A 13,718-nucleotide genomic window follows, 5' to 3' on the forward strand; every position below is an offset into this window, starting at 1 on the left:
TCCCATTTCATCAAAACCCAGATCATGGATGATGCCATTGCTTCCTACATGGAGAAAGGACTCAAGATTTTCTTTCCCACTCCAAGACAGGGTTTCTCCGTTTAGCCCCGGCTGTCCTGGAACTCACTTTGTAGACCAGGCTGGCCTTGAACTCAAGAGATCTGCCTGCTTCTGTCTCCTAAGTGCTGGGATTAAAGGTGTGGACAACCTGCTTAGACTGCTGAATAGTCCAACTTTTGTCAATTTCTATGGCAAATGACCCTAAGATGTTGTTGAGGGCTGGAGAGACGGCTTGGCTGGTAGAGCACTAGCTGTTCTTGCAGAGAACCTGGGTTTAATTCGCAGCACTCACATGGCAGCTCACAACTATTTGTAAATTCAGTTCCAGTGGACCCAATGCCATCTTCTGGCCTCCGTGGGCACCAGGCACAAATGTGGTACACAAGACACATGCAGGCAAAATATAGACATACAAAAAATATAAAATTTTAATTTTTCTTAAAAAGATGTCTTTGGTCTTTAGGCTTCTTCCCCCTCCCCCTAGCTAGGATATAAGGTCCACTAAGGGCAGAGGCTTTTGGTCAGTGTCACATTCCAGACCTAGAAAAAAAAAGCACTGCTGGCACATGGAGGTGTTCACTCATTTGTTAAATGAATGGGGCGTCTGATTATCTTTTCCTTATAGGGTTACTAAAGGGATTAGGAAGAAGCAAGCAAAAGTAGTTCTTTCTATTACTTGTGGTGCAGTGAGCATCCCAGAACAGCCACCGTGAGCTACTTGCTTCTTCTCTTTTACTTCTGTGAGGCCTTCGCAACTTCCATGCATAGCACTCCAGCTATGGTCATTCCTGTGGGTTTCCTACTAAATGACTTAAAGTGGGGCTATGTTTCTTCTCTCATTCCAACTACAGATAGCAAGAAATTAGTAAATAGCTACTAAATAAACAATCTTAATCCTGTGTCCTTTAAGTCTGAATATTCAGTAAGTCAGAAATCCATTCCCATCTATCTTTAAATTTCCTGTATTTTGCTTTCCTGGTTTTAAAAGTCATGCTTATTTATTGTAGAAAAGCTGAAGATTATACAGAGATTCTGGTATTCTTAATTTTATCTGACATTTATAGTAAGGTTTATTTGTCTGTTTTTGAGATATAGTCTTACTATGTAGCTCTGGTTGGCCTGGAACTCACAAAAATCTGCCTGCCTCTGCCTCCAGGGTTCCAGCGTTAAAGATGTACACTGTCACACGCCATACTTTTTTAAAAATTTATGTGAGTTTTGCCTACATGTATGTCTGTGTACTTTTGGAAATCAGTTATCTTTTTCTATTACATGGATTCTGGGGATCAAGCACAGGACCAAGGGTTGGGATTTGAATCCAGAGTCTTTCATGTTAATGAAGTACGCTACTACTAGGCTAAACTTCTGATTCCTACTCTGGTTTACCAGGGAAACGACCGGTGTGTCAGCAGAAGAGATGGGGAAGAATGTGAGCTGTCTGAAATCAATTGGGGTCTTAGGACTCTCCATTTAAGTATCACAAATTCTATTTCTGGAACTTGCAAGGAAACATAACAAGAAGTAACATCAGGAAATAGAGCTTTAGCTCTATACCTTGGAAGACCTTTCCAAGTATCTCAGAAGATGACTTTAAATCAGATGATTATCAAAACTGGCAAGTTACACTGGCAAGAGCCCTAACCCTTATAGGAAAAAGAATTATGTGTTTAAATTTAATGAATGGATGACAAACTTAAAAAAGTCCAGGAATAACTGGTATTGAGCAGTAGATGTGGCCGGCATTCAGCACATGGGGTGGAGGTGGGGTATCAGTGCACAACAGTCAGAAAGTTCTCCCTATCATCTGCTAGCTTTCCTCTTCTACTGTCTTATCACAGTGGTCAGAGAAGGACTCATTTGTTCACGTCTCCCTTGTGTCATTCATTTACTCACTCTACCACTGCATCCTGTGCCCAGGCGTTGTCACAGGTGCTGAGCATACACAGATAAAGAAAACAAAGGTTCTGTTTCTGTGGTTCTTCAGTGAGGAGCCACAGAAATAGGAAAACGGATATGATAAGGTTTAGTTAGTCACAGATGTCCAATTATGTGTTTCATTACGTTATGGTCAACAATGGACTACACAACATATGTAGTGGTCCTGTAAGATTACAATAAAAGTCAGGTACGGTAGGTAGTATTTCTTGTCTGTAACCCCAGAACTTGGTAGGTAGAGCAGGAGGGCTGCCCCAAGTCTGAAGGGATCTTCTACATAGGCTACAGAGTTAGATCCTATCTCAAAAAGAAAATTATAATGGAGACGAAAACTTTGTCATCTAATGATGTTGTAGCCATCATGATACAATATAGTGCAACACACTATTCAATGCCTGTGCAGTGATTATTTATATGAACAAACCTGTGCTGCCAGACATACACAATTTATGCAACACTTGATAATATGGTACGGCAATGTCAATGAATCTACTGCACTATTTCTTGCTTTACTTTTATTTTTTGTTTATCTTTTGACTTAGATTGGCCCAGAACTCTCTGTATAGTTCAGGCTAGTTTTGATCTTTCTGTCATCCTGCTTTAACCTCCTGAGTGCTGGTATTCTAGATATGTGCTACCACATTCTGCTGAGAATTGTATTAGGATATATTCCCTCTACCAAACCAAAACAACTTTACCATAGAGCTGAGCCTGGAAGTGCACACCTGAAATCTCAACACTTGGGAGGTAGAGGCAGTAGGATTGGGAATTTAAGATGATCCTCAGCTACAAATTAGTTTGAGGCTAACTTGGGTTCCATGAGAATCTCTCTCTCACACAGAAGTTTACGGTAAAGCAGCATGCTAGCTGACAGCAGCCCTGTACTCCGCATGTGTTTTGTTCGTTATGGCCCGATGAGCCATAAGACATAGAGCACACAGCTCAGTGAGCAGTAAGCTCTCCTATCAGGCTATGGAACTCTATGTTTGACGGACACTGAAGTCACTTTAATGTTGCATTCTTCAAAATGTATTCCTACTGTTAAGCAATGCATGACTGTTCAGAGTAAATGAAAGAGGTAATGGGTCTGAGTAGGCTGTTGGGATGACCCAAGCAGGTATTTTTTTTTTCTTACACGAAAGGCATTTTTAAAAAGATTTACTTTATTTTAATTATGTGTATGACTGTAAACGTAGTTGCCCTTGGAGGCCAGAGGCCTGGAGCTGGACTTACAATAGTTGTGAACTGCTCTATGTGGACGCTGGGAACCGAATTTGTGTCCTCTGTAAGGGCAACAAGAGCTTCTAACTGCTAAGCCCTCTCTCCTGCAAGAAAGGTGCTTGCTTGCTTTTCTTTCTTCCTTCCTTCTTGTTTGTTTGTTTGTTTTTTTGAGACAGGGTTTTTCAGTAGCTATGGAACCAGTCCTGGAACTCACTCTGTAGACCAGGCTGGTCTCAAACTCTGAGAGATCCACCTGTCTCTGCCTCCTGAGTGCTGGGATTAAAGGCGAGCACCACCACCGTCCTGCGGAAGGTGCTTTTTGAGCTGGGTTTCCAGGGAGAGAAGCAGATAACCGAGAGGTGAGGCAGCAGAGCACTAGGCAGGAGTGAAGAGCACAGGGTGTTCAGAGGAAGGAGCTGAGTGCTCCTGGAGTCAGGACTGCAGCCACTGGCTACTGTGCTGGATTTTTTTCTACAACTACTTTGTAAGACTCTTTGTTCTTTTGCTCTCAATCTGGGAGGGGAGGGGCATCCTAATGAAAGATTTATGCCAAGCTGGGGCATGAACTCTAGCCACTAAGAGTTTATGAGATGTGGGATACTATGTTCAGTGCTTTGCCTTGTAAGTGTTACTTAGTCTTCAAAGTAGATACTGTTCCTATGATACAGGAAAACAAACAAACCAAGAAATCCCTAAGACAAACAAAACCCCCAAAACACTGGGTCGTGCACAGACTGAGTGTATGCTTAGGCACTCAGAACAGCAGAGATGGCAGTTTTCTTTTGAGACGGGGTTTCTCTGTGTAGCCCTGCTGTCCTTGAACTCAGAGATCTGCCTGCTTCTTCTGCTTCTGAGTACTGGGATTAAAGTCCTGCACTGCCCCGCCTGGCTAGAGACAGGGTTTTAAGCAAAAAAATCAATGGCAAAGTCTTAACATTTCACTACCGCATCCTGTTGCTATCAACAGATGGCAGCTTTATGCCAGCCAGCACAGTGTGAGCAGAGTTTCATGAATTCTCAGAGTTGTCCAATTTACTATCACCAATATACGGGGGTGGGGTGGTGGTGGTCATACAAACCTTATAGGAATAAACAACTTTGCAGGTAAGTGGGTAATTCCTTAAAGTGCCAGAAGGGCTGGAGCTGCTGTCATCAAAAACATCCATGTTGTCTTCAAATTCTTCTCCTTCTTCTCTTTCAGCATCTGCATTAAGCTAGGAAAAATTAGAAGCCATTGGCTACTTCATTTATTTCAGGAAAACAGTAGAAAACAGGAAAAAAACCCCACTTGTAATCTGATTATTTCAAAATATTAATTCATCAATTCAACCACACATAGAAATGACTGTCCTCAACTGCATTTTACATATTATAAAGACCAGAGAATATTTATAATCTAGTTTCAAGTCACTTGGAGTTACACACACACACACACACACACACACACACACACACACACACACACGTAAAAGGTCAGGCTGGAAAGCTGCTGGTTTTGTAAAAAGTACTTGCCATGCAAATCTTGATGACCTGAGTTCCAATAGCAAATCCCACAGTGGAAGGAAAGAACCAACTCCCAAGAATTGTCCTCTGATCTCCATATGCACATCATGGTACATTTGTGCGTGCACACACACACATATATACACATATACACATATGTATATATAAATGATAATAAATAAAGTAAAAACAGGTATAATTCAAGCATTTTGGAAGTGGAGGCTAGAATTAAAGGCTGGCTTTAGCAAGACAGTAGGTCCTGAACTAAATGAGACCCTGTCACAGACAAACTTTTTCAAGTATTTAAGAAGTAATTTATCAGTATCCCTTCACTTTTTGCTGTTAAATGCTAGCTATAACAAAGTCCTCTTATGTTATCATGTAGCAATGACGTGGAGAAACAGTCTTATAACTATGGCAGGTAGAACCGCAAGTTCACACACTGTTTTTAGAAAACATAGCACCTAATACAGGGTTCATGTCATGACCAATAGCAGAATTAAATATGATAAAGTGCTGTTACTGAAAGACACTATCAGAATCACAATGAAGGGGCTAGAGACACAGCTCAGTTTATAAGAGTACTTGTTTAATATGCATTTAGACCTGGGTGCCATCCTCTGCACTCCATAAACCAGGTGTGGTGGTGACGCATGCTTGCAATTTCAACACTCAGAAGGAAGAGGAGCAGAAATTCAAGGTCACATAGCAAGTTTGAGGCTAGCATGAGCTGCAAGAGACCCTGTCTCAAAACAAACCAAGAAACCTATCCACTCCCACAAGCAAGCCAGGCATGATGGATCATGTCTGTAATATCAGTACTCAGGAAGCTGAGTCAGGAGGAATGCTCTGAGTGTGATGCCAGTCTAGGCTACAGGGTGACATCTGGTAGCACATACCTATAATCTCAGGACTTGGAAGGCAATGGCAGGAAGATTATCCTTGGCTATATCATGAGTGTAGGCCAGTTTGAGTTCCATGAACTCCTGTAACAATCAATCAAACAAACAAAACACAACTCTCCAGACAAACATAAAACAATAAAAACAACCAACTAAAAGCCACCACAATAAAATACTACTTCCCATTCATTTGGGTCTTTATCATCAAGAAAAGACAAAAGAGCACATGTTGCTGAGGATGTAACAAAGCTGAAAACTTGTACATTGGTTGTGGGACTGTAAATAACAAAGCTGCTGTGGAAAACAGTATAATGTTTTCTTAATAAATTAAACATAGAATTCAGAAATTTCCCGGGGTATACACCTAAAAGAACTGAAAGCATAGACTTGAATAGATGCTTACAAACTGATGTTCACAGGAACAATATTGTAACAACCAAGGTTCCACTGACAGAAGGATAGGTAAATGAAACACAGTACACATGTATAATGGAATATTTGTCTTACAATGGAAGAAGTGCTGGCTGGCACAAAATATTTAAGAAATTAAGCTAAGTGAAATAAGATATCCATAAAAGGATAAGCACCAACTCCATTTCTAAGAAGTATGCAGAATAGTCAAAGTTACAGATATAAAGTCACAAGCATTTGTTGGGACTGAAAGTAGCTCATAGGAGTTACTGTTTACTAGGCACAGAGTTTTACAGTTTTCATTTGGTTGTTTATTTGAGACAGAGTCTCACTATGTATCCCTGAGTGGCCTGAAATTTATGTATCTTAGGCTCGCTCAACTTGGAAGTTTTTGCTTCTTCCTTTTGAGTACTCAGATTACAGGTAAAAGCTACCATAGCCAATCAGAGTCCACCCCTCCCACCCCAGACAGGGTTTCTCTGTGTTACAGTCTTGGCTGTCCTGGAATTTTCTTTATAGACCAGGCTGGTCTTGAACTCAATGAGAGCCATTCTGCCTCCCAAGTGCTGGGATTAAAGGTGTGTACTACCACTGCACGGCTTTTATTTTTTTAAGATTTACTTTATTTTTAATTTTGTATGTGTGTGTGTGTATGTGTGAGTACCAGACAGAGGACAGGTCCCCTGAAGCCTGAGTTACAGGTGGTTGCTAGCCACCTGTTATGGTGCTGGGAACTAGGTCCTCTGTAAGAGCAGGACAAACATTCTTAATCCTGCACCATCTCTCTAGCTCCTTAAACATATTTTATATATTCAGAAGAACTTGCTTTCACACTCTAGGAAAAGTTACAGACATTTTACTATATTACATGAAATACTCAGACATTTATAAAAATAGGGTTAGAACAAGTTTCCAATATATATATATATATATATATATATATATATATAAAATGTTAACATGTACTGTGCTTTGGTACTGGGAATCAGTCCAGAGCATTTATTTTGCCAGCATGGGCTGATACAAACATTCCTCTTGCCTCCTCTGCTTTTAGTTCACAGGAAAGACTAGAAGGCTTTAGTGACAACAGGAGCCACTGTCAGACACTTTGCTTGACTTCAGCAGTTTTCTAAAGCACAGCATCTAAGACTAGTTTCTTCCTTTCCCTCTTCCATCCTCTTCATTGCTCTCTTGTTTTCTTGATCCAGTATCTGTAAATCCCAGTCTTCCTTTGTATCTTATCTTAAGGAATACACTCTCAACACTTCTTTCTTCCTTCAATCAAAACATTTCTTCTTGGACATACTTACAGTTTTTTCTCCCTAAACTGCTGTCAAATGCTTACTCTTCCTGCAGGGGCAGTGAGAAGAACCCCGTGGGAGTTCCTATAGTGCTGTCTTCTAGCACCTGGCACCTTAAGCTTTGTGGTGTTCTCAGGAACAGACAGGAAGCAGAGGGCCTCAGTCTGACAGGCTGGATGTGAATACTGACTATCATGCACTTGCCGTGTGCGACTCCAGGGATGTAATTTGGTTTCTAAACTTCAGTGACCTCAGGTGTCTAGTGTGGACAACTATTTCTTCACAGGGCTATCGTAAGGATTAAACCCTTAACACTTACTAGGCAAATGAGAGGCACTTAGTAAGCCATTATCTTTTGATGGTTTTAGGAGACACAGAGATGTTGCTGACGCCCAATACAGGGGAAGCAGGTACTAGCAGAAAATTGACTAGCAGAACCTCTGAACTCTACTTGGACAGAGAAGTGACCAATCTGCCCAAGAAGATAATATATAAGTGTCTGCTTTAAAGCAAGATAGATACTAGGGACCAGATTTGAGTTTCATGCCAGAAACAATTTTAAAAACTGGTTATGGGACTGTGAGATGGCTCCACGGGTAAGGGTAAGGGTGCTTGCCGCCAAGCCTGGACTCAGTCCCTGGAATCCTCACGGTGGCAGGAGTGACTCGATGACGCCTGCAAGTTGTCCTTTGACCTCTACTTGATGAACAAGGCATACCTCACTCTCAGTAAATAAATGTAATAACATAAAAAATATGGTAAAAAAAAATCAAAGCTTTCAAGACACAGACCACCAAGCAACAAGACAGTGGTGTCTGGGGAATGCAAACAATTTGCTCAACTTACTGTCAGAAAAAGTTTCCAGGCTGAGGACGGTGGCCCTCTGAACTGAGGAGTAGAACGGGGGGTTCACGAAGGCCAAAGCAGCTAGAGTTCAGACGGAAGTAGCAAGGAGAGCAGAAAGAGATCCTTTGCAGAGGAAATTTGCAGAGGCCTCAAGTCTTCAGCTGAGTAGTGCTTAGTGTATGTGTATGAATAAAGTAGCTGAAGCTAGAATAGAACCACCTAGAAGGATTAGAGAAAATTATCTCTAGAGCTCACACAGGTTTGGGAACGACTCCTGCTTCCCCTAAGGCATAGCACAGAGCATCAGTGAGAATATGGAGGACATGGGCAATGCCACCAACTAGACGTAGACTGCATTTGTAGAACATAGTACCCAACAGCAGCAGAATGCACATTCTTATATATCACATCCTGGGTCACAAAAGTCATCTCAGTAAATTTCAAAAAATTGATTGTGTTACTGATGGACAGTGTAACTAAATTAGAAATCAAAGGCAGAAATATATCTGAAAAGCCTTCCCAAAATTTGGAAACTCAACAACATACTTCTAAGTAAGTTACCACTCAGTGAAGACACTGAAAAGCCAGTCAGAAAGTACCTTGAACTAAATGCTTAGCAGAACACATTAGCAGAACCATGCAAAGAACCTAAAGTAGTATGTAGCAGGAATGTTTACCAAATACCTCCACAAGAAAGGGGGACAATATCTAAGTATCAATAACCCCAGCTTCTACCTGAAAAAGTCATAAGAGAATAAATTAAATCCAAATTAAACAGAGAAAGGAAATAATTAAAATCTAAGCAGAAATTAATAAAACAGGAAAAAAAACCCTAACAAATGAAACCTGAAGCTTTCTCACTGTGGAGAGCCATCTATTTGATGAACTTCGATTAGAACAGGAGACAAAACCATACAGGAATAAGTGGAAACCAACATAACTACAGATGTTCTAGATAAAGAATAATCAAGAATATCATAAACAACTTACACCAGTAGCTTCAGTAATTTGGATAGAACAGACAAATGTTTTACAATAGCAACAAAATGCAAACCAAATTATCAAAGTCTATTAAAGGAGAAGAGCCTCCAGCTGGCATAGTGTCAGTATCTGCAAACCCAACAGAGGGAGAAAGAACATTCAAGGTCAGCTTGGTTTCCAGAGTGGGTTCTAGGCCAGTCAGGGTTATAAATGGAGATCTTGTCTCAGAATTCCCACACTTTTTAAACTTTCAATTTTGAGACAGGGTTTCAATAAGTTGCCCAGTCTGGCCTTGAACTCACTCAGTAGTCCAGATCTTGAACTTGTGATCTTCCTGCCTCAGCCTACAAGTAGCTGAATTATAGACCTGTCTCACCAATACTAGTTTCTTTTTTCTTTTTCTTTTTGGTTTTTTTGAGACAGGGTTTCTCTGTAGCTTTGGTGCCTGTCCTAGAACTAGCTCTTGTAGACCAGGCTGGCCTCAAACTCGCAGAGATCCGCCAGCCTCTGCCTCCCGAGTGCTGGGACTAAAGGCGTGTGCCACCACTGCCCGGCTCAATACTAGTTTCTTAAAACACTAAATATATACCCACTATATAGCCTAGGCAGAAGCATATGTTGGTAGTACTTATCCCACCCAAATTCAAGACTTGTAATAATAATAAAAAAAATAATAGCCCAGAACAACCAAATGTTCACAATGGGTAGAAGGATAGTAAACATCTATTGCCATACAATGCAACATTGCTCAGCAATGAAAATAAACAAACTGCTAACATACAGTAATAACATGTATTCCTCAAAAACATCACCAGTTTTCAAAGTCCCACACAGAAGCTATGATTCTCTTTAAAGAAATTCCAGAAAATGCAAACTAACTTAAAGTGCCAGAAAGTAGATCAGTGGTTAACTGAAGAACAGAAAATGAATGAGATTACAAAAGAGAATGAGGAAAGTTTGGGAAAGTAATAAATATATTTATTTTTTGTACTAGTTCTTTCACTAGTACACACATATGTTAAAATGTATCAGAATATCTACATTAAAATGCAATTGAATGTATGTTTTTCAACCTTCAATAGAGCTGCTGAAATATCAATAAAGCTTCTGAATTCAAGTGCCAACTGGTCAACACAGTACACAAAGATTTAACACAACCACTAATGGCACTGGAAATAAAACATCCAATGATACCTAAAAAAAACCAAAAACCCTATACAGTAATTAAAATAACAAAGATTAGAAAAACACAGAGAAATCCACAGAGTAAGGGCATGATGTCTGAAGGCTGCAGAGACAGACACCTCTGGGTTCTCTCTCCTCACTCAGGCTTTAAGGAGATACTAAGTCTCCCAAACCCATCAGCTCATCTGTAAATACACTCAGAGTAATTGTGTTTAGTAACTAACTCTTCTATGCAGATAATGTACAAACCACCTGATATAGCACTTGAGCCCCACTCTTTTCTTTTAGCGGTAATTTAAACTTAGTTGATAAAATGGGAGAAAAGTGCTTATCTTGGAGATGAGATGAATATTCTTTGACATGACTATGGGTAAGAAACGGTGTCACAGGAACTTTAGTAGTATTATCACAACTGTAATTATTTTTGAGATAGGCTCTCATGTAGCCCAGGTTGGTCCCACATTCACTATGGAGCTGAAAATGACCTAGACCTTCTGATTCTCTTGCCTCTGTCTCCTAAGCGCTACCACATTTGGTCCACGTTGTACTGGGAGGTGGACCCCGGAGTTCATTCATGTCAGGCAGGTGCTGTGACAACAGAGTTACATCTCCAGCACACTTGTAAAAAGAAGCTAGTTTTTGTATTCCATAGAAATCAAATGAATAAAACATTAAGTTTAGCCAGGCAGTGGAGGCACATGCCTTTAATCCTAACACTTGGGAGGCAGAGGCAGGCGGATCTCTTGAGTTTGAGGCCAGTCTGGTCTACATAGTAAGTTCCAGAACAACAAGGGATACACAGAGAAACCCTGTATGGAAAAACCAAAAACCAAACCAAAACAAAATACATTCAGTTTTTACAAATATGAATTAGTATTTTCCTAAAAACTCTCATTATACACAAAATAAATATTTTAACAATATTGACATATTATTATTGATACATATTATTCCATTACTTAAAGAAAGTATCACTATCTTTTCTGCTTATTTTGTTTTGGCTGCCCAGGCTAGCTTCAACCCCTCCTCCTCCCTTAGCCTCTCCAGCAGCTGAGACTATGTGCCCCCTATCTAGCTCATTTTCTCTTTTTGTTGGATATTCTAGTGATTTCAGATGTACATGCATGCTTTATTTAATCACACATTTCTGTGTTGAAGTCACATAGCATCCGCTTTCCTTACTATTTTCTCAAGAAGATGATAAACATTAGCAGTATTTCTCCCAGTGTTGGAAAGAATACAGTAAACACATCACCATTAGTACTGATTTTTTTTTTAAAAAAAGAATTATATTATTTCAATTATATGTATGTGTGTATAGGGGTATATGTACATGAATGCAAGTGCCTAGAAGTCAGAGGTGTCAGATTTCCCCAGAGCTGGGGTTACAGGCTGTTGTATGCTGGGAATTGAACTTATGTCCTCAAGAAGAGCACTATGTGCTTTTAACCACCACGCCATCTCCCCAGCTCTCCCCTATAGTGATTTTATGGCACAACAGATCTCTTGGGTTTCAGTCTTCTGATCTTATTATGGTTATGTATTGATGTATTCTGTATATGTGTTGCTTTTATTGGTTAATGAATAAAGAAAATGCTTTGAGTCTATAGAAGGGCAGAACAGAGCTAAGTGGAGAAAACTAAACTGAATGCTGGGAGAAAGAAGGTGGAGTGGAGAGAAGCCATGGAGTTACTAGAGGGGAAAGATGCGAGCTGCCAGCTGGAACCTTGCTGGTAGGCCATGAACCTCGTGGTAAAATATAAAATTATAAGAATGGGTTAACCAAAAATAGAAGAGCTAGCCAGCAATATGCTTAAGCTACTGGCCAAACAATATTGCAAATAATATAATTCCTATGTGTTTATTTCGTGGTCTGGGCAGCCAAGAATGAATAAGCAGTCACCAACAACAATGTATCCTTTACCAATGCTCATCACCTTTGTTTCCTAACCATCCAGCCTTAGAGAAACACGATTCAACTCTACTTCTATGAGATCAACATTTTAAAATTATGGTGTTTAGCGAGGTGTGTGTGTGTGTGTGTGTGTGTGTGTGTGTGTGTCTGTGCATGTGTGCATATACTGGTCAGAGAACAATTTCTGAAGTCACTTTTCTCTTTCTACCATATGGGTCCCAAGTATCACTGAGGCCACCAAGCTTAGTGACAATTACTTTTCTCGGCATACATGACTACAGTGGGATTAAGAGCATATTATGGTTATGCTGAAATTCAAAGAATTGTAATAGGATAGCTGGCTACACTTCTCTCAGTGGTGAGAATTTTCAGTCCCAGCCCCACTTTTTGGTGTTGGTTACTAGAAAATGAGACAAGTTCTCTCAACTGTAGAAATTAAATCATACACAGTATGCACTCAGCAGCAAAGGATCTCATGAGAAGGGATGACACACTTAATGCAGTGAACTAAACTGATCTTACTAGAATTTGAAATACCAATTTCACCAGAAGCATGGGCTTTTTAGAGCATATAACTTAGTTCAATAAAAAAGACTGCTATCCATTTTAAAGTACTATAAATATGAAAGCAACTGAAGATTTTTTGCAAGGATATTCTCTTAACAATTTCTATTTGTTTCATTATAGAAATCCATTCTTTCTTTTAATTGAGATTAGCTCAAGCCCATGAACAAGTTTTCATATTTTAAAAACAAATGCCATCAGACTGCAAGAACTATTAGGCAGATTGGAGAGTAAGGTGAAGCACATTAGTCTCCTTGTGTTTCAACCAGATTACTCAGCAATCTTCAAGATGACTGGAGTCAGGATTTATTTCTCTGCAAATCTGCAAATGTCAGATCCTTAGGGAGGCTGCACAGCAAAGCAGACTGTCGGTTGCCTAGTCCAAATGTTGAGGGAAGTCATGCAGACAGTGTCAGTTATAATCTGAGAAATCTAAGAAAAAAGAAGACTAGAAAGAATAAAAATAAACCCAATCTCATAGAAAAGACTACAGATTCCACTGTGGGATCCTACAGAAAACTAAAATTGTTTGTTTTACAGAAAACAACCCTAAACTTGAAAAAAGGAATTTAGTTGTTTCTTTGTATCCAAGGACTGAATCCAGGATCCCTTGTGAATACCAAAGTCCATGGATACTCAGGTCCCTTACATAAAATGGTATAGTATTTAAATATAACCTATGCATATCTAACAGACTGTAAATGCTATAGAAATAGTTGCTATATTCTATATATGCTTAGGGTACACTGATCAGAGAACAGTCTCTATTTTTAGTACAGATGTATTTTTTTTTTACTGTGTAATCACTACAAATTTTATTCAGAAACCCATCTTTGTTTTTTTTTTTTTTTTTTAAAAATCCCATTATGAACTGGCTTGTCAACCAACTACAAC

At 39.6% G+C, this 13,718-nt stretch overlaps 1 protein-coding gene across 4 annotated transcripts in view; it reads right to left on the reverse strand.

Moving 5' to 3' along the window:
* The window catches only part of Fchsd2 (FCH and double SH3 domains 2), a 231,214-nt gene that overhangs the window by 7,598 nt on the left and 209,898 nt on the right, over window positions 1-13,718 (reverse strand). For all 4 annotated transcript variants that reach the window (XM_087908664.1, XM_087908666.1, XM_087908665.1 and 1 more), the window contains one exon: window positions 4,296-4,430. In XM_087908664.1, coding sequence (XP_087764790.1) covers window positions 4,296-4,430 — 135 coding nt within the window. The remainder of the gene's footprint in view (window positions 1-4,295; window positions 4,431-13,718) is intronic.

Source organism: Myodes glareolus, chromosome 7 (genome assembly GCF_982192425.1).
Source record: "Myodes glareolus chromosome 7, mMyoGla1.1, whole genome shotgun sequence".
Lineage (NCBI taxonomy): Eukaryota > Metazoa > Chordata > Mammalia > Rodentia > Cricetidae > Myodes > Myodes glareolus.